Raw genomic sequence first — 21,223 nt, 5'->3', positions numbered from 1 at the left:
TCATGACTCTGTCATTCACATCACCTTTTTGTTCACAGTACAGCAAGGTTTTAATGGAAACAGTGATACCTGAGTGTGCCTAGTTGGCAAGACCAGAATAGTCCCCGAAGTGCATTTTAACTGCAAAAGGCTTTAAGTTGTTTTTTTTCTCAAGCAAGATGAGAATAGAAGGGGCAGTATGGTTAGGAAACAATAAGCATTGGTTCCTGCTCTTTTTGTGGAATGAGGTAAGGATCCTCCATAACTTCTATACATTTCAGAATGTTAAATATTATCAGATTTGCTATCTTTGCATGGAAACAGAACAAAATACCCTGCTCTACTGGGAGCCACATTTGCACCCAGCAGCTAATGTTGTCTCCATCTTTATGACATTCCATAGTTGCTAGTGACCTGCAGTGCTGGCATCTGTTTATGCTTTCTCCAACATTGGATAATCAGGAGCTGGCTAAAATGGTTTCTTTCTGATTAGGACTTTGCTTTTAACATGGATTAGACACCATAAATACTGGTTTTTTTTGACTAGAGCAGTAGGCTGAGTTGTGTCATGTGCCTTTTATTACTCTGACTGCAAGTCTTGTTCCATACTGTTATGTGTGGTTTTGGTTCCTTACTATTTGAGGCATGCATCACATGCAAGTAAAGGAGTGATTTGTTCAGATTGCAGGACCAGAGATCAGGAAATTCAGATTTCTGATACTGACACTGACAATATTCTGTTACAGTAGAAAAATTACCTAACTTCTCTGTGCATCAGTATCTGCACTGTAGAGTAGATAGAACACTATCTCACAGGAGCTCACAGTATCTCATGTACTCAAAGGAATAGGGAGAAGACCCGTTAATAGTTATAAAGCCTTGTGAATACCAGAAACACTGTGTTAGTGCTTTATGATATTAAATAACACTTCTGAGGCAGACTTGTGTATATATATATTTCTGGCAATATTGTTTGTGCTGCAGATTATTCTGTCTAGACCCCCAGTATGCAGTGAAGTTTAAGATCCTGAACAAATTTATTGAAACTTGGGTAATACACCCAGAAGCCTGGCCATTGTCTTTATTGTATCTCTCTGTAATGTTAAAAAGCTGAGTGTTTTAAAGGATTAAGTTTCAGGAATTTCATCTACCAGCATGGATCTGGAGTAGAGGGGATGGAGAGAAAGCATGCCCCGTTTTTCTCCCACTGCTGTCACATTCATACCATTTTCCTCACTGTGCTCAGTCCCTACAACAACTGTGTGAGGATCAAGTGGTCTGTCTTTTCTAGATCTCTTTCCTTAAATCTGTATTCTCGCTTCCAGCCTTTCTGAATGCTGTTGCATATGTGCTGCATGTATAGTTAAAGGTGCTGGGTCACTTCACGTGTTCCTCATAGCAGGGACACTGGGTTTTGTCTGCCTCTGTGCAGGAGAATAACATAATAAATGATGCAGAGCTGTCCAGGCCCCACAGCATGGTGGCCATCTGAGGACTAAATTCTTTTTCTAGAGGTTGTTTTCTTCTGTTGGAAAAAACAATCCAGCTGTGCTTCCTTCTTCACAGATGCTGGTCATCGTGAATCCTTTAGCTGCTTTGCTTTTCCCCCATGTTGGCCAAATCCTTTCCGTATGTTGTGGCCAATTGCAGATGGTCATCCTGGCATTTCCTGATGGCAGGAGTGACTGCACCAACATGTACCATGTGTGCAGTGTTACTACAGCTCTGCGTGAAATAAAATCCAGGCTGCCCTAGGGCAATCTAATCATGCAGCAATAGGCCGGGGCAATGCTAAGCTGAAAGTTTGGGCTTGGCCTTGTTTTGATCTGTTTTGTTATAGTTTTATTTCCTCCTTACATTCTGTGTCCCATTCATACTAATCACAGTCAGTCCTGATTTTTTCTTTTTATTTCTGCATTTGTCATAAAATAAAGCAAATTATTCCCGTCTTCGGAAACGATCTAGACTAATTAGTCGTCTAACCCAATAATTAGTTTTTTGTTTCCCTGTCTGTTTTCATGCATTATTGTTAGTTTTTTCCCCTCTTTTTTTTTTTTACACCATTACAGATTAAAATGAGCCACATTTGCAGTTGATGGTATCTTTTTTTCGGGGGAAGAATGGAGAATTGCAATAGAAAGCTACTTCAAAAGCAGCAATAAACTCAAGGATAAATTAAGGAAATTGAATGAGCCACATTTGGAAGCAGCGTTGAGGCTAATATTCTGTCGCTTAAGGTTAAATTGCAACAGAGAAAGAGAGAGGGAGACATTCCAGTGAATCCAAAATTGGGGAGGCATTACTGCTCAAGTCATTGCCAAAATTCTTTGCAGCTTGAAAGGGTTCTGCCTGGCTTCAGAATTTAATTATGCGTGCATCAAGTGGGTAAAGGTGCTAAACTGATTTCATTTCCTCTGCTCCCCCAGGCCTGACAGATGAAGAAATTGACCTGGCTTTCCAGCAGTCGGGCACAAGCACCGATGAGCCACAGTCCCCGGGTCCTTCTACACAGCTGGTGCCAACTCAGCCCTCTCATCCTGTGGTGTACAGTAAGTAATACTTTGAAAAACATCTGGTCCTGTTGCTTTCTGCAGTGATTTCTGCAGCACTTTCACAGATTTCTGTGCCAGATCCTAGATTTTAATTCGGCTAACGCCATACTTTGTCAGAATTGGACACCAAGTGCTACTTTTGAATGCACTTCATGGTTGTTGATGCTTGTAACAAGATCATACTATGCAAGGAAAATGAGATACAAACAATCAATCATCATCTACAAACAAACATTGTAAGTACTAGCTTGTGACACCTCTTGACCTGAAGGTGTACAGTCAATACGAATTAGATTCTGACCCACTGTAAGGACCTGAAAAAAGCATTTAGTCAACTCAGGACTAAGTCTTCCCTTCTAAAATGTCAGGTCATGCTTCCCTTCATCAGTAGGGTTTTCTAATATTTAGTTCGCTAATACATGATAGAGCTGATAGATTCTTGGATAGAAGGTATTATAAAAGTGCAACACTATTACGTCTTTAGTTATTGCAATGGTAGACTCTGTTCAAGAAACTGTTGGACAGCATCACAGAGTTTAGTTTTTTAGTTAGAGGACTTACTTTCTTAACTAGTCAGGCAACTGATCAGTTCACAGAATCATAAAATGTCTCGGGTTGGAAGGGACCCATAAGCATCATGGAGTCCAACTCACTGCTCCTCGCAGGACTACTTAAAACTAAACCATATGACTAAGAGTGTCATCCAGATGCTCCTTGAACTCTGTTAATGCCTTGAGCAGTTACTTGAAAGAGGTGTATTTTCAGCACAAACAGCAAGCTAGAATACAAGGTCTGCAGGACTTAGTCTGTTACTTACTCTGTGTGAGTTGAAGGTCTGGCTCAATGGACCCCCAGTTTGAATGAGTTTTAAGAGCGCTGTCAGGTTACAAATAATAATAAACTGTTAATATGTGTCCTTAATTTTAACAGGCTTTCTCTCTCCAATCTTAAATAATCTGAGGGTGACAACAGAAATTCTGTGTAGACTGTGTGGATGTGATTGTATGATTTTGTGTACAAAGTACACTCTCAAAGAATTTTTAAAGTCCCAACATAATCTGTGTAGACTCAAAATTTACATATGTATTTGCATTTTAAAACAAACCTCGCAAAAAAGTATCTAAGCTCCAAACAATAAAAACCAAAGTACACACCATTAAAAATCCATCAAAAAAAGCTGTTCAGCTCACATGTGTGTGTGGCAGTTTGAAAATCACTTCACTTACCTGCCAAGTATTAAGAATAGGATTTTGATATTGCTCCTAAACAGCTCTCGGTCAGATACTGACTGATGTAACAGTCCACTTAGGGCTGTGTTTATTAGTTTATGACGTAGTTTTGCTATTGCTATAGAAAATACTAGACTTGCTTTCTGAGTTTTTAAATACTCTGGTTTGGCACAGTGTGGGAAGAAAAGCATTTGTGATGAAGTTGGGCTCAGAACCGCAACATTTCAGACTGTTGTGTTTGGTGTGCTGGTGAACTCCAGGACTGAATTCTGCCTCCTGGGCTAATACCTGCCTGCTGTAGTTCACAGAAAATGCCAGAAAAGCAAAATTTGCTCTCTTGCCGAAGAAACAGTGCTAGATCCCTCGTAGTGCTATTCATTGCTTATTCAGCTAACCCTTATGACAACCCAAATTGGAAGAGTTAATCCTCCCTTATAGTGTTCCACTAATATGAGTAGGGCAGGAAAGAAGTATGGGATTCAGACTGGAAAACGTTGTCATCACTGTTCACCCTTGCAGCTTTATTACTGTTTGGGTTTTTTTTCCTTTTACTATTTTGGCTTTCCTCAAAGCACCAGCTCCCAATTTTTTCTTACTAGTTAAGACTCTTAACTAATATTTAAACATAAAAGTGATCCCAGTAACAGCTCCAAGGAGAAGTCTGAAAGTACCACTCTGTAATGCTCAGAAACCAAAGCTGAATAAAAATACCACCAATGTAAAGCTGTAGGGGTTGTAATTGTAAACTGGTGCTCTAGCCTGGTGATCTGGTGGGTGCTTTTTAAATAATTTCAACCAAAAGCTTTTGCCTGTGAGCAAGTCCATTTTAGCAGCCTCCAAAATTAGGGAAATGATGACAATACGTTCATTAGGTATTGTTCCTCCCCTCTCTAGCTGTTCTTTTTAGACCTATTTAAGCGTAACCTTTAAATAGATGTATAAAGAGAATAAATAGCTAAATATACACGGTATTCCTTTGACCAAAGTATTTGTTTTGATTAGTTGTTGTCTGTGCCCTGTTCTAGTCCTTGACTGGTGTAGTTCTGGTGTTGTTAATTATGTTGTTAACCATCTTTGTGTCCTCATGGTATCAGAACTGCAAAAAGAATATGTGAATTTCTCTAGAGCTGATGGATGAGACTGTGCGAAGGCTCAGTGCGCTTTCAAGGTGCCTTGTTTGCTGTAGGTTATTTCATCAGTTGGATGCTAATCCTGTAATGATTATTTCTGAATTGGTCCAAATCTGCTCCAGGACAGTTGTTTCTCTGATAGTTTACTAAGTCAATTTATCTTTCACAGGTTTGTCAGGGGTTGTCACGTACAGAGAATGACAGATACTACTTTTTCTATCCGTTATGCTCATCTTCTTACAGAGTATTCATGATGCTAGTGTTGGAATGCTTCAAGGTTTGAAGTTCAAAAGTACTAAAGGACTAATGAGATAGGTAAACTGCTGAAGCTGTAAGTTGACTAGTTGATGGGAACAACTCGTATTGGAAGAGCTTATACTGAAAAAGACTATGAGCTATATTTGCCTTTCCCAAAGAAGACACCTGAGTTTCTTATGAAGCAGCATCCAATCTGCTGGAGTTTAGGTCTCGAAGACTGTGAAACACTTTGTGCTTGATATCTTTGACTCTTTTTAAGTTGGGTTTTTTTGACACCTCTATACAGAATCACAAAACTAGAGGAAGATAATTACCCCGCACAGAGCAAAAAGGAGAAACAGTTGAGGAGGGTACTGTGCTGAAAAGCAGTGGCTAGTGTCTTAAGAAACCTAATTTCTCTCTGTCCTCCCTCCCCGCAAGGTGTTGCCACTTAATGTTTAAAAATTACGTTAAAACAGTGGGTTGTGAGTACAGAAGTTCAGGATGGCTTCAGAACCATCTCAAGAGTTTATTCAGCAGGAATGAAGTAAACAGCTGAGTTGGTGATCTGGGCGGCAACACTAGAGTAAGATGTCCACTTTAGTGAGTCAGAGCAATAAATCCTGTGCACACTTTTTGATTTTACCTGCCTGATCTCCTGCTGTTGTAAACTCAGTCTGTTCTGATTTTTGAAGCTGCAGGAAATAATTCATGCCACCTAAATACTTCCTTTTGTACAAATTAAACTGCTAGTATAGGTATTACTTAAGGTTCTAATGTTTTGTTGGAAATAGCTGTTACCTATGTAAGTACTTCCTTATTCATGAAGAGTTAACGAGAAAGAAACATACTTCTAAGCCTTCAGAGTAGCATAGTTCTTTTCTTGAATGCTGAACTCCTGGGTTTGGTTTAAGAGAAACAATAATAACTTTTGGGCGAAAGAGACAGGAATTAAGTTTCTGTGCACTGTATTTTAGCTCAGTACCATCTCTACTGTTTCTCCTCCTGTTCTGGAGGAGTAATTCCTTCCCTCCAGTTTGTACTTTTGCCAAGAGGTGTCAAAACTGCTTTAAAAAAAAAAGCTTAAAAAAAGCTTGAATTTGATTAATATAGAGAAACAAGACTTTGCCTGACTGATAATAAAACTGATAAATGACATTTGAATTACTTGTAGCAGTAATTTATTACATAAAATATCTTTTATTTGACATGCGATTAGTTGCTGGAAGCATCACTCAATCTGACTAGTTTAAACATGCTCTAAAATGAACCCCCAGTAAAAAACCAGGGCTGTCAGCTGTTGGCGTTATGAAATATACTAATCCAGCAGTGAGGACAAAAATCTGACTTTAAATATTTAAATGATTAATTGGGTTTATTTTTTTTTTTACCTTTCTAACCCCTATAATTACAGGCAAACTCAGGGGAGTTTTTGAGCAAGGTGTGCAAAGATGCATGCTTATCATCCAGGTATTGTCTGTGTTCTTCCCCATGGTATTTACGGTCTCCATTTACGGGGTTTTGTGAAGATTTTACACCTGCTTAAAAATCAGCTCCAGTGACTGTTTTTCTTGCCATTTGGATCTTCTTCTCCCACTCCGGTGTTCATAATGTGGGAGGCTGTGGAATACAGACTGTTTCCTCTTACAATTAGAAATGGTAACTAGAATCCAAACTCTTTCTGCTGTCCCCCCGCCCCCCAACTTCTTTCCATGGGTTCACTGTTTGCTCCTGGAAAATCACTTCTTCCAGCCTCGGTTTCTACAGTTTTAATTGTGGATACTAGTGAGTCTGACCTTAGTGGATGCATAAGGCCTAATTAATTGATGTCAGGAAAGTTAATTCTGAGATGAATGGGGATCTTAAAAATAGTAAGTGTTTTTACTCTGGCAGTGCAATTTACAGTTGCTGCTGCAAAAATTAAATATACTTACATAAAATGCAGAGTTACAGCTGGAGAAGATGTCTGTATCCCTTCCATTTGCCTTTTGAGGGTCTCTTACATAGAATGGTTTGTTGCTTCCCCGGTGTCTAAACTGAAGAGTAACTGGGCTATTGGTGCTTTTTCACTTTCTCTGAATTTTGGTCTGGTTTTACAAGGGAAGAAATTGAGGATATGCAAAGAAGTCGGTGTGAGCACTGAGGTTACAACTGAGAAACTTCTAACCCCCTTTCCACCCCACATGATAGATTAGAGCATTGCAGAGAAAAAGGAAGATTGAGTGTGGGTTTTAGGTAGAGCTGTGACATTCTTCATAACATTGTAAAGTTGATGTGGTCAATGCAGAGCCTTTACTGCATCCCTCACTCACTCACTTTCCCTCTCTACCCGCCTCACTTTTTTTTGCCACAAGACAGAATTATTTCACACATCTCTAAAATGAGTAAAATGGCATTTCAGCTTCTTGTCTTTATAGACTCTCTGAACTTTAGGAAAGATCATTCTGGTCCCTTTTCATTAATAATGAAAACCAGGGGGCAATAAAATGTTCTTAGCTCGAGCATTACAGGAACGGAGGGGAGAGATGAGTGAGGTGAGAGGGCAAAGCGGACAGGGTCCTACAGGTGTTTCTTCTGTCGACTCAGAGGTCACCCCAGCTGGGAGGTAGTTGGGGACAGCCAGTCACAGGCTGCCATGGGCTGGGCACAGCTGGACCCACAGACCCTCTGAGATGAATTAACCCCTTACAATAGGCAGCTCAGCCTGGTGTGAGTTACGTTGTCATAGAAGGATGTGTTAGTCAGAAGTTCAGGGCAGAAACTGGACAACCAAGAGACTTCAGAGACCAGAGATGACGGTGGGAGCAGGGTGAGGAGGGGAAGGTGCGATGAATGACTGGGGTTTGCAGCAAGATTAGTCAGAGATCATTTTAAATCCTGACATGTACACAGCCAGTTACTGCAGCTTAGCTGATGTGTGTTAACTCATTAAGTTAAAAAGTTATGATAATTTGATCATGTGCCTAAGCTCCAAAACTGCAACTGCAGCAAGCCAAAATACTCCTGGTGACACTATTCACCAATTCTGACAGAGCTGCTTTAATTTGTTCAGATTTCTAGCCAGTGGATAATTTGAGGAGTTGTGTCGTAAAATGTAGCAAGAAGTGATGAGTGCCAGCGTTTGAGAGTCAGTGCCTGTCTGTAGAGCCTGAGGGCTAGGATTAGGAATAACTCTTGCAATGCAATGCTTGTAGAAGGTCTCAGCAACAGGAAAAATGGCAGTAGGTGAGCAAAGCAGAAAGGAGACACGCTTCCAGCCATTTGAGTTAGTTAAGCCTCCCTTTGAAAACCTGAATTGAAAGTTTGGAGAACAGAATGAATTTCCAAGACATTGTAGGTCACATGCAGATTTGGTTCTGTCTGTTTGGAGTTTGTGCACCGGCCTCCACCTCATCAGTTCTGCCCACATCCTGCCACTGAACTTTAGGAAAGATCACTCTGCATCCTCTTTATTATTAAAGAAAACCGGGGGCAGTACAAGATTCATTAAGGAAACTGCGAGGGAGGTGAAAGGATAAAGCTGGTGGAAAACTACAGGTGTCTTCTGATTCTGCTTGAAGGAGCAGAGCATACTATGTCTTTGCTTTGCGCTGTGGAGGCTCTAAGCTTCTGTGCAGAATTATGTCTTAAATATCTCAAGCTTTTATCTACTTCTTTACCTCTCTCTGTAGATATTTAATTGCATATTTGCTGTCTTGTGTTTGTGTGCTTTGGTCTCTATTCATAACGCAGGGTTGAAAGACACTGGATCCTTCCTTATTGAAATGGTCTATAATTGCTGACAGTGTTCATAAACCCATTTATTGCCCTGACAGATTTCTTTCTCAAAACACTTCCTTCTTTCTATTTTGCTGCATTCCTCTGGGTTTCTGGCTCTTTCCCCATTTTCAAAAATTATGACAGCGGAGAACAATAGGTATTCAAGTTATGAGTTAACCTTAGCTAGTACTAACACCACAGACAGTTATCTGGGGAAAGTGCAGTAGGGTTCAGAGTGTCTTCTGCAAGGAAAGAGTAGGGCAAAACATTTTGATTTGTCTCCCTTGGACACTTTGTGCAAGGCAGTGTCAGTGCTAGAGGTTGGGACAGATGTTTCAGTGTCCTAGGGCCAGAAGACTGCACGCTGTACCTGAGGTACTACCAGCATCTTAATGCCCCTTGCTCAGTAAATCGATGTCTGCTAAGAAACAGCAGAACTGGCATTGTTCATTGTTCCTTCCTCTGACAAAATGGGTGTATGAAAATGTTGTCAGCTGCAGTTCTGACTATGGTTGTTTCTTGATTTTGGCCTTTAGGTCCACCTGGCTCCAGATGGCGAGATTATGGGGCTTTGGCTATCATAATGGCAGGAATTGCCTTTGGATTCCACCAGCTCTACAAGGTAGTATCTCCCATACTACTCTTACACGGTACTCTGAGAGAACAATGTTATGCTGCTTGTGTCCAAATGATCGTGTTGGTTTCAAGTTGGCAAAGCATCTCTGTTCTTACTGGCACAGCCACTGGTATATTTGAGAAATGTGGACAACATGAAAATGCAGAGTCAAAAAGTGGCAAGCAAGCAAAACTAGTTTTTAGCAGTGAGTCTCAAACTGCTGGGTTTTGGCAATGGATCTCAAACTGCTAGAAACAAGGTCATTTTCATCATGTATATGTTTTGGAATTTTTTTAAATTGGGGAAACTGAGCACAGTTCAGTAAGGGCATTCTGCCAGCATTGCTGTCATAGCCTCAGACTAATGATTGGTCCACTGGTAATCCTGCACTGTGGGTAGAAAAGAATCTTTTTTGACTGATCAGAATATCAGAAAGAAGGTGCTAGTTTCCAGGTCTGCCATACATCCTGTAGTTCTGCTCCAGTGTGCTTAGAACAAGGTCAGGCATGTGTGTGTCTGTCTGTCTGTGCATTGCAGAGACAGCAGCCCCTTCTTATTTCTTGTGCGATGTTTCTCCAGTTGAACATATTCTTTCACTCTGGATTTGCTTTCCAGCAGTGTGGTGAGTGACATTAGGTGTCTTTGGTAAATAATCATGTTCTGTGGCTACATAGAAAGACATAAGTGGTTCAGGTCAACACAGCAGAGTGTAAAGAGCTTTGGTCCAGTAGAAGTTGTGGTTTATTTTTGAAAAAGGGACAGAGGTGAAGACTTAGCAAGAGGTTGATGGTTTTCACATTTGTTTGTTCTGTAACAGTTACTGCCTTGTTTAGTAAAATCTGTTTTACAAGTAAAATTGTTAGCCTCCTAGTTTAAAACTACTTTGCTTATCCTGTCATTAATTTTCTGGGTCTCAGGCTAAGAGAGAGAGGCCAGATTAAGCAACACGTTCCATCTCTGCAATTTACATGACTTAAAGAGAATGGCTTTTTATTGAGATACATGTTCCCTATGTTTTTATATTAAACTAGTGTTGCTAACCTTACTGATCTTTTCATTCTTGCAAAGAATGGTGGAGCTGGTAAGTGTCCAGAGAGATGTTCAGACAACAGCTGCTGGGCCTTGCAGACCTGAACATATTGCTGTTAGTAAATGACACACATCTAACACTTTTTGATGATTTACATAAATTTTTTGGCATAATGTCACTGATGCTGTTAATATATCCTACTGTTGTATTCTTTGTTTACAGAACTTGCTCTGCTTTCTGTCCAAACATCATAAGGCATATTATGTGCCTAGCAGAGACCCATATTCTTTTGGGTCTCTTAGGGCATCTTAGGAAACAGTTGATAAGTTCCCTCTGCCCTTCATGGGATTTTGAGGGAGTTTGCAAGCAGTAAATAAAAAAAAAATATGATATATAAGAAAGATAGGATACTAGGATGCAACATAGCTGTCCATGTGTGTTCTGTGAAGATAATAGAGAACTTCTGTGAAAGTCATCAAAAGCTACTTGCTTTTCAGAATGTCTGGGTGTAAATAGGTACGTGCACATGTGCTTTGTGAGGGTAAGAGCTGTGTACAGCAACACAGAAATCTTAAACCAGTGCTATTAAGTGTAAAAGAAGGCTGTCCCATGCATGTCAGTTTGGATAATCAGCTCTGTCTCAGGAACCATCCAGTATATATGCCCCTGCAGTGGGTGTACATGGATCAAAAGCCAGGATGAAAAAGAATTGATAGGCATTACTAGGGCTGTTGCCACACCCTAGACCATCCTTCTCTCACTTTTTTTTCACCTGCCATGTTGTGCTTGGATGTGCCCTTGTTAAAGTGCATGTTCAGTTCGTAGGAGCAGTGCTGCGGAAGGGTCTGTGCTAGTTAGAGGAGCATTGTGACCTATTACATCCAGTCCATCCTCTGCAAGGGCAGAGTGAGGTGGATTTCGTGACTGTGTACAGGTGTCACTGAAGTGCTTCCCATCCTATACTAGCTTGGTTCTCACTTCCTTTAGCCCTGGTTTCTTAGTTCTCTCCTACTGTTGTTAACGGCTCCATTTCCTTTCTTCTCCCTGTGCTTCAGATCTCCACTTTCCCCTCCATGACTTGTAATCCTTCCCCTGCCAAGGTTCAGAAGGTTTTTATAATACCCCTTATTCCTCAGCTTGTGCTTCCTCTGGCCTTTCCTGGGCCGTTCTCCTCTTCTTCCCACTTCTGCATTTCTTGCCTTGTGCATGTAGCTCAGATGTTGTGACACGTCAGTGTGAAGGTCTGACGTTGTACTCTGTGTGTGATGGATGTTTCTCTGGACTGAAAGCTGGGCCCAGGAAACCTTAAATGGAGTTAGGCACTGGTTTTTAAGACCCCCAAAAATGAAACCACAGAACTCATATCTTCTCTTCTGCAACTTCTTTTAACACTTAACTGTAGAGCGAATTTCTTTTCTCAGCCAGATGTGTGGGTAAATGGTCACTGGCTCTGTGATAAAGGCTGAGGTTTGGGTGGTGGGCTTTGAGGATGTTTCAGGTAGGTTAGAAAGACAGCTTTGCATATCCCTATTTTCCTAAAAAAGTTTCTGTACTCCATGCAGAAATACCTGCTTCCTCTCATCATGGGAGGCAAAGAAGACAGGAAGCAACTTCAGAGGATTGAGTCAAACATTTCTGAGATGAGTGGCAGTGTGACACAGACAGGTAAAGATTAATGACTCCATCAATTCACCCCTCAAAGCCTTTCTCCCTGTATCCTCCATTCTGCCAAGACCCCCACCCTTTTCTTTCCCTCCATCTCCACTTTATGTGGTGACTTCATTTATCTGCTCTGAGAATCTGTTCACATTTGCAAATGAAGCCGCCGTCATTTCGGTTTAATTTGAAATTGCTTGTTTACTGTCGGCGCGGCCTCAATTAATTATGTTTTTACGGAAAGGCTCCCAACCTCAGAATATTAATAAGGGGAATAAAATGACAGCCTTTCGGAGGGCTGTAAAGTTCATTTTTAATTTCTGCTTCTCTGATGTTTTCAGGGGCTTTTTTTTAGTGTTTTCCCCCCACCTTCCATCTGAAAATCCAAGGAAGGGTCAGGAGAGTCTGTAATTACTGTGCCTTCCTGACCTTAGCCACCTTCTCTGTTATTGACTCTATAGGGTGTCTGTTCATTACCTGATGCCCTAATGATGGTCTGGATTAGCTGTTACCTGTCACAGCAATAGAGTTTTTAATTTTATTTTATCAGCTTGTTTACCGCCTGGAAGCTTTGGATAAAGTACTAAAAGCAGAAAAAGTTCTACAGCTGGAGTTGGAGTCCAGCAGAAGTTCTTCAATGTTTGCTGGGGTGTAGGAGGGGGGAGTACAGGACATTCTATTGAAATGTGAAAAGGGAAAAGTGCAAAGTATATTCAGTTGGCAGGATGGAAAAAAGTGTGATTTTCAGCAGTAAGTTTGTTAAAGATGTTGGGGTTGAAGGAGCTGGTGGGTTGAGAGTGGGAGGATGCTAATTACACTTTTTAGTGGAGGGTGAGCAAAAAAACATTTTTCATTTCTCATGATATCCTGAGGTCAATCCTGAGACCAGCATCTTCCCAGATTGGAGCTAGCCCTGGTGTTTGCCTGCGTGAGGCCCAAGATAGATAAATGATACAAACATTGTGTAAGTTCAGGGAGATGTACAAATCATAAACCAATATAATTAGAAGGGAGAGGTTTTGGACGGATATACTGTGGGCTATAGACATCTATACAATGGAAAGATAAACTAGAAATACTGGAGGTTAGATGCAGTGCAGGTAGATTACCCATAGTGCAGATAAATCATATGGATTAAAGTGAGCAGGCGGGTGTAGATAAATTAAATATAGTAGGAATAGAGGCATCTTTGTAGCTAGACAGCAGGAAGGGCGTGTGTGAGTGCGGATATGTGCATGTATCCGAGTTTAACACGCTCTCCTGCTTTTTCCCTCACAGTGACTCAGTTACAGACAACTTTAGCAGCTGTCCAGGAACTGCTAATCCAGCAACAGCAGAAAATCCAGGAGCTCACCCAAGAACTGGCTGCTTCTAAGGTATCCACTTCCAACACTTCACCTTTAGAACATCGCTATTTTCTTCGGAACATGCATGGCTTCTTTTGTGGGCAGATGGACAGCACCTTATTAGGTTCACAATCCAACCTTCAGCTCTGTGATATCCCCAGCCGGTGTCTCTGCACCTAACTTCTCCATAGGCAGTCTGTTTAAAGCACTGGATATTAACTGGGTACTCAGTGAAATGTATCTGACTTCTGAGAGGGCTTTGCTACATCGCTTTGTGTGCAGCCTGTATGCCTGAGGCCTCAGACCTGTTCTCAGCTCTGGTATCTTCTGCATTGCATTTGAGATGAAAGGCTTGTGCTGTTAGTCCGCTGACCAAAAGCAGTAAAGGGCAGTTGTGCAGATGTTTTATTTGTGTGTCGTATGTAATTTTACATGTTTATATTTTTCCTGTACCATTGTACATTGTCAAAACAATCACTTAATCCTGTTCAGCCAAACACACACTTGGAAATACTCTATTTGAGTCACTTGTTCCGATCTAGGCCAAACATTCTTACTATGTGGTTTCTTGTTTCAATGTTTTTGGTCATCTTGATGTAACAGCTGGCCTCATCACAACCACATTAGTGGTGCACAGTGGCCCATTCCTCTTCACTCCTGACTTGACCCTGGCAATAAAACCATCAGTTCTGACTAGTTTGTGTTGTGTAACTACAAGTAACCACTTTTAACCAAAATTGATTTTCTTTCTGGCCATGAGAGTCAGTGCTTTTCATCTCCAAAGTACTTTGCAGCCTTTGGCCTAAGCGTTCTATCAGTCAGTAAGTGGTGGTTACAGGTGAGGTGGGATGGATTTGAACCAGTCACACAGAGATGAAGCCTTGCTTTTACTGACAAACTTGTGATTATTCAGGGTCCAGTTGTCTTGTGGTATTCTCTGTACAAGGAGAGATTTTTCTTTTTAGTGTAAAATCCCTTAGATTGTACTTACAGTCTTTTACATATAGCACGAACTGTTGTCTTCTCCCCTTACCTATACTTTAGTCTCATACAAACCCTTTGATGGTGTGTAACTGGTGGGCCACAGCTGGCTCTGTGGTGTGCGCGCTGTACAGTAGGAATCCCTCAGTGGCACAGCTGTAAACCCAACCATGAAAGTCAGTTTATGGTCACAACACTCTACTTCAATTTTCCTTGGGAACTGTGGCCTGTCAGTGGCCTGGAGCCAGTCCGGAAATTGGAAAACTGTTTTCAGGTCTTAAGTGTTAAGATTAAGACCACATGTTGAGCTTTAAGAAGGAAAAAGGGCATAAGAGACTTGGTGGTTTAGAGAGTCTTGAAGAATTTTTTCCTCCCCCCTCTCTACCCCCTGCACTGAAATGGTAGCACACATTGTTAGGATATCTAAACCTCATGTGTACAAAGAAAAACTTGGGCAACCCCACAAACCAAAGAATAAAAGCTGTGTTTTCTCAGCTGTAATGTAAGTTTTTATATCTGCTTTTCAAACTCCTACTGGCATGCTGTAAAAAATTAAAAAGAGGGACTTTAAGTAATTAAAAAATGTACATAAAAATTCAAGGCTTGAATTTTCTACAAATGTTTTTTAAAGAGACTGGCTAAAAAGCCCCAGATGTCAGATTTTATTTCCGAATCCTAGGCATCTGGCACCATATGTGTTTTGGAAATTTGAGTCCTTTGCAGGCCAGTGAGTGGAAATCACTCCCTTGTTAATGTGCTGCTGTAGCTTTCAAGGTCTTGGAAAGCCAGAACAGTGGCTCCTGGATTCTTGCTGTCTGAGGGCTGGGAGTGTGAATCCCAAGGGGACGCATCTGTGTATATCACAGCTACTACAGACTGAGCCTCTCCCAGCTCACTGGGTTCACAGCCCAGAAGTCACTCTGAGGAGCGCCGGCTGTGAAGGTGTTCGGGGTTACTCAGCACTAGCTGAAGTCTGTTTAAAGAATGAGTAGGAACAACCAGTTCTGCCTACATTTAGTAGGAACTGCTGAGGAGGAGTTTTGTGGCTTCCTTTGACAGGGGATTTATTAGTAGTATCTCTGGAGCGGTGCGCACAAATGGGTTCATTCCTGATGGCTTTTAGCAGAAATTACTATGGGAAGTGCTAGACATGAGTGTTCTTTGGTCCCATATTCAGCCCATCTCTACAGGAGTCACTAGAGTGATAGGATGGGGTAACCATAGGCCATGATACTTCTTTCAGAACGTTCCTCCCATTTCTCAAATTCCCAAAAGGGTTAAAAGAAAGACTGCCAAAAGTATTATCTGCAGCATGTTCTTCTCGGATGTTCTTCCTCTAATTTTGCCTGATATCCCATACCAATTGTGATACAGTGCCGACAGCAGCTGCGCCAGGCTTCTGTGGGTGAGTTACCATCTTCCCCCGCCAAATTGCATTCAATACTTTGAAATATTCGAGAGACAGTGCCCAGTCCAGCTGCTCCCTGGAGATACAATCTGGTAGCCCAAGTATAGCTCTAATTCTTCTGATCTAGTAGGGGAAAGTTTTGTGACTTTCAAGCATTGATTTATCAGCCCACCTCTAAACACCACAGAGTGCAGGTGGTAGGTTCTTTATTTCATGATGTAGGAGAAATGAACAAAGTTTTTAATATAAAATACTTGAATCTGTTGCCTCAGCTAAGTGCAGTCACAGGAAAGAAGAGTAAAGGACCTGATTCAGTGCAGCTGGCACTGCCTTTCAGGATCCTAGTTCTAGTTCTTCTCTAGAAATCATTCATTAGGTCAGTGTCAAAGGATTTAGTTTACCTCTCTGTGTGTTGGTCTCCATCTGATATGTTAGTGGAAAACATCTTATGTAGACTAACTTTCTTCTAAGTGCTGGCCTCCTTCTAATCGAAAAAGAAATGTCCCCTTGAGATGCTTCAGCAATGGTTGTGCATGGTATGTTGGAGACAACATTAATTAGTCCCCCAAACAGAAAGCAAATGTTTGAATAGTCTTGCCGCCTTGAGACAATTATTATCTCTGATCATCATGGGGATCCATTCAGGTCCTTCTTTACTGTGCACGTTGTTTTGCTCAGATCTGCGAGATTTTGGATGATAGATCTTACATGTGTTATCCCCAGGGCTTGAGATTCCCAGATGCGAGGAGGAGAAGGATAACAGAAAAAAGTTACATTTGTGTACTATCTCCCAGTTCATACTTGGATCTTTATGTTGTCTTTTTAATGTTCTAGGCCACAACTTCCACCAATTGGATTCTGGAGTCGCAGAATATTAATGAATTGAAATCTGAGATCTACTCATTAAAAGGACTTCTTCTGAACCGGTATGGGTGGAATATGTGAACAGATTATTGTGTGGGGAAAGGGTTGCTTTCTGGGATTCTCTCAGTCATGGAAAGGCATTTCCAACAGGAGCTAGCTCTATACCCTGTTATTGCTATTTTAATAATAACAACACTTTGCATGTCACTGTCACTTTCTATTTGCAGGTCTCAAAATGCTTTTCAAACTTGCTTTAAAATCACAGACTGCTTTGGGTAGTTAATAAGATTTTTCATTTTTGTTTACGATAGAGGAATCCTCTGTCATTCACCACAGTCAGGATGCCTCTCGCCTAGTTTGAGGTATTGACTGCCTCTGCACCTGTATTCTGTCACAGAGAGAGTTCAGCTGACCTGTTCATGGTTAGGGCATAACCAGGATGAAAAGAACCACACTTCAGCATAGCCTGTTTCTCTCTCTCTTAGCTAGGTCAGGTATAGACATCTTATAATGTGTAGATGTCTGAAATGAGGTGATATAAAACCCAGTCTGTGGGACAGTCCTAAGAACAGAGATCAGATCTCAGTTCTTGAGGAAGTTCATTTTTTTCCAAGTATATTACTTAAGACTTTATCTAGCTTTTCAGCTATTGATCCTTTCACTCTGATATTCAAACTCCCTTGCCTCCTACATGTAACTAAGTCTCGAGTCGTCTTTTTCCTAAGAGATGGACTTCAAGTATCTAAGATTGGCTTGGACATGTTCTGGATCTCAGCAAGCAGGCTTTTCAGAAGTCTTTAACATCCTTTTAAATTCTTGCTACACCTCCCATTACTCCCAGGAGTCACAGTAGAAAGCTTTGAAGGACTGAGGACATGTTTTAAGTTATTGTCTGTTAAATTGGGTCCTACTAGCATTCCTGCTGGGGAGAGAGCATTACTTAATGACACCTCTTCAGCAGTAGGAAGGTTGCAGTTGAGGGTAAGTGCTTTTTGGAAGTAAAGAAAACTTTCTGTGGGGGTGTTTTTTTTAACAAAAAGGCAAATCTTTCTGCAGTGAGGAGGCAGCAGCAACACCGGAGCCAAGAAAGCCTCAGTCTCCAGATTGAACTTGTTGATTGCATTTATGATACTGGTTGAATAATGCAGACATTAGCTTATTGCACTCACAGGAGGTGGGGGTTAGATCAGCAGAGTTCTTTGATGGCTGGTGCTAGCAGCAGGAAGAGGGAGGTGAGAGCAACTACTGTTCCTAGTTCAGTCTAAGGAAACGTAATTTGCTGGGTTGAGTACCTGCTGTAGGACAGCAGCCGGCTTTCACCGGCTCTGGTCTTGTCCATGGCACTAGCCAGCTCGCCTGAGGGGCACAAGGACTCCCAGCCACACAACGTCCTTTCCAGAGCTTGATCTGATACCTCTTCATACTCCACTTTTCACATACACAAGCAGGGTATGCAGAGGGAGTACTAGGTCAGACGTGCTTTTTTCCTTTGCTCTTCATGATTGATGACTTTCTGAGGGCACCAGTGCTCCCCACGGCACTTTCATTTGTCCTGTTTGGTACTTGGATTCTCCTGTTAGGGCTGGGCCACTGCCACTGTCAGATCCTTAAAGCCCGCCTGGAAGGGACCTGAGGACAGAGCAGCCAGCTTTCTCAGCTGGTGCAAGCAAGTAATGACTCCATTCAAGTCAGAGAAGCTGAACTAGTTTGCAGCAGCCAGGACCTGGCCCAAACATGTAAAGTGCATGCTGGGACTGGGAGATAGGCCCTGGACTGTAGAGAGCCGGAATGCAATAGCTGTGTATCACAGTGGAGGTGAAAGCCAGGTGGTGAAATTCCTTGGCTGAGGCACAAGGACCTGGTGTGTCTGACTGCTTGCTCCGGTGGGAATTTTCTTTACCAATTAATTAGTGATTGTTTTATAAAGGGACACCATGTCTTTCCACAGGCAGCATTTCAGAGTGCTAACTTACTCTGTGAAATTGGCCAAACCAGATCATTTTAGTACTTCAGGTTGCCCAGCTGTGGTATTTTCCTTGTGTGCAGGCTCGATTAACTGAGTGCTTGTAAAGCACTTTGAGATTCTGGCTGAAGAAGTGAAGTGGCCTTGGTTTTGTTCATTTATGGCAAAGGAGCCTTGCAATTTCAGTCTTCCCTTACATGACTTCCCCAGGGCAAATACCGTTCTCTCTAATGATAACCCCTCAGTGTTTTTAATAAAAGCCCCTTTCTCTCCTTTTCTTCCCTTCTTCCCCTCCCCCAAGGAGGCAGTTCCCTCCCTCCCCTTCGGCTCCTAAGATCCCGTCATGGCAGATCCCAGTGAAGCCGAGCTCACCCTCCAACCCTGTTGTTGCCAACCATAACAGCAGCAGTGACATCTCACCTGTCAGCAATGAGTCGACCACATCATCACCAGTCAAGGAGAGCCATAGCCCCGAGGGTTCGAAAGTCAGCTGCCATCTGCTGAGCACAGAGGAGGGCAACAAGGCAGTGATCGACGTCAAGAGTCAAGTGCGGATGGAAGTGCAGGGTGAGGAGGAGAAAAGAGAAACCAAAAGGAATGAAGAGGAGGAAGAGGACGATGAGGATGATGATGTTAGCCATGTGGATGAGGAGGAATGTCTGGGTGTCCAGACTGAGGACCGGCGAGGAGGGGATGGTCAGATTAATGAGCAGGTGGAAAAGCTACGAAGACCTGAGGGAGCCAGCAACGAGAATGAGATTGACTAAGGCACTCTGACTTCTGCTGCTGCTGCTGTACATCTTCCCTAGCCTCCTGCACTGTCCCTGGCGCCTCTCCCATTTTGTGGAGAGAGGTGCCACCATCCCCTCCAGTGATTTTCCCATGATTGACCTTGAGCAGGGTCATGATTGCCCAGTGAACAAGGTGGGTCCTGTTTCACCACAGGGCTTTGCAGTGTTGCAGTGGCTTCTTCTCCCCTCCCAGACCCACCTTCTCCCCATGAGCTGGGGTCATTGCCTAGGCTGGAAGACCAATCGCCTTACCATGCACCACAGCTACAGAATAAGCCCTCTTACAAAAACACTATCACTGCTGAAACAGTCAGCCTCTTTGCTGCATCCTAGAGTCCTGTCCAGTTTCAGAAACCAGTCTGTCCCGAGCTCTTTGATTTCAGAAGCCTTTAATCCCCACATAAGGCTTCTGATTCTCTGTTTCCCAAAATAACCCTCTGTTTTATTTCTCAAATTACTTGATATTCTGTTGCCAAAAAAAGAAGGTTTTAACCCTGAATTCCTCACCAGATCTCAGTCTTGGCTCTTCCAAGCCTTATATCAAGCTTCAAATTACTGAAACTACCTAGCATCTAAAACCAGTAAATTTCTGTGGGGTCCAAAGAACACTATTTCCACCCCACATGCTCATCCAAGTGGCCTCTTGCTAGGGACCAAGTCCAGGTTTCATGCCCACAGTAAAATCCATGGGAACAAGTGGCTTTGTTACTGATTGCTCCCCAGTAAAAGACGGCTTTAAAAGAAGTTGAGTCCACTCATCCCAGTTACTACCCTTCCTCCTCCAAAGACAAGGAGTTCACATCAGTTCTTGACATCTTACATTTTATTTGTAGCTGCCCTGAATGAATGAACGAGGTGATATCAGATGCTGAAATAGTTGGTTAATTCTGAATCTTTGCAATGTTTTTTAGCCTGTTTTTCTCCCTAAATGAGGAGAAAACCCATCTTAAATGATCAGCTGAGACCTGCACCTACCTGGTGATCAGCAAAGCAGTCTTTACAGAACAGAGAACGGTTCCAGTTTTGAGGTTAGCCACTGGCCCTTCTTGCCCAGTTCAGCCTTTTTCCCCCTCATTGGGCTATACACAAATTAAATCGGTGAATTTTGAGACCTCTCATTTGCAGCATTGTGTTCTCAGCTGGTAAAATGGTGGTATCCAATTATATTATTCACTGCATCAGAGCCTCTTAGCAGAGCAATTCTTGTAACAACTGAGTCTCACTGTCCTCACCAAGCAAGTGTGCTCGTCCGTGTGATCATGTATAGATTTCAAATATAAAATATGATTGTATATAATTGTAATAAATATGAGTTACCACTATTTAACACCAAGCTATTACTGGATTACTGTGGCTCTTATTTTGGGGAGGAAATATGCATGCAGGCATGAAAAGGAACTATTCCAGAAATTGAGTCCTTATAAAATGTTTTCTGATGGACATTTATGGTTGATTTTCTGACTGCTCCAATACTAGGTTCTGTCAGCAGGAGGCAGTGTAGAGGATGGCGTAGTGCAATACCAGGTGCATGCGCGTAGCTCCAGCAGCACTGTAGTGCTCGGTTTCCTCTGATGTTGCAGAAGGTGAGATGGATCTATATACAGTGAGTAAAATGCAGCTATTCCGGTTCCTTCGTTCCCAGCAGGAGGCTCTCCTGGGTGAGGAATGCAGCGCCCGCTCCT

General features: G+C 42.1%; 1 protein-coding gene across 1 annotated transcript in view; it reads left to right on the top strand.

Moving 5' to 3' along the window:
• PEX14 (peroxisomal biogenesis factor 14) overlaps positions 1-20,874 on the top strand; it is an 80,292-nt gene extending 59,418 nt beyond the window's left edge. Inside the window, exons 4-9 of the mRNA XM_055798874.1 lie at positions 2,406-2,528; positions 9,423-9,508; positions 12,095-12,197; positions 13,467-13,564; positions 16,758-16,849; positions 19,052-20,874. Coding sequence (XP_055654849.1) covers positions 2,406-2,528; positions 9,423-9,508; positions 12,095-12,197; positions 13,467-13,564; positions 16,758-16,849; positions 19,052-19,517 — 968 coding nt within the window. The 3' untranslated portion in view covers positions 19,518-20,874. The remainder of the gene's footprint in view (positions 1-2,405; positions 2,529-9,422; positions 9,509-12,094; positions 12,198-13,466; positions 13,565-16,757; positions 16,850-19,051) is intronic.
• The last annotated feature ends 349 nt before the right edge of the window (positions 20,875-21,223 follow it).

Source organism: Falco peregrinus, chromosome 3, assembly GCF_023634155.1.
Source record: "Falco peregrinus isolate bFalPer1 chromosome 3, bFalPer1.pri, whole genome shotgun sequence".
Taxonomy (NCBI): domain Eukaryota; kingdom Metazoa; phylum Chordata; class Aves; order Falconiformes; family Falconidae; genus Falco; species Falco peregrinus.
The sequence above is the reverse complement of the archived record's forward strand: the minus strand, read 5'-3'. Positions and strand labels throughout refer to the sequence as shown.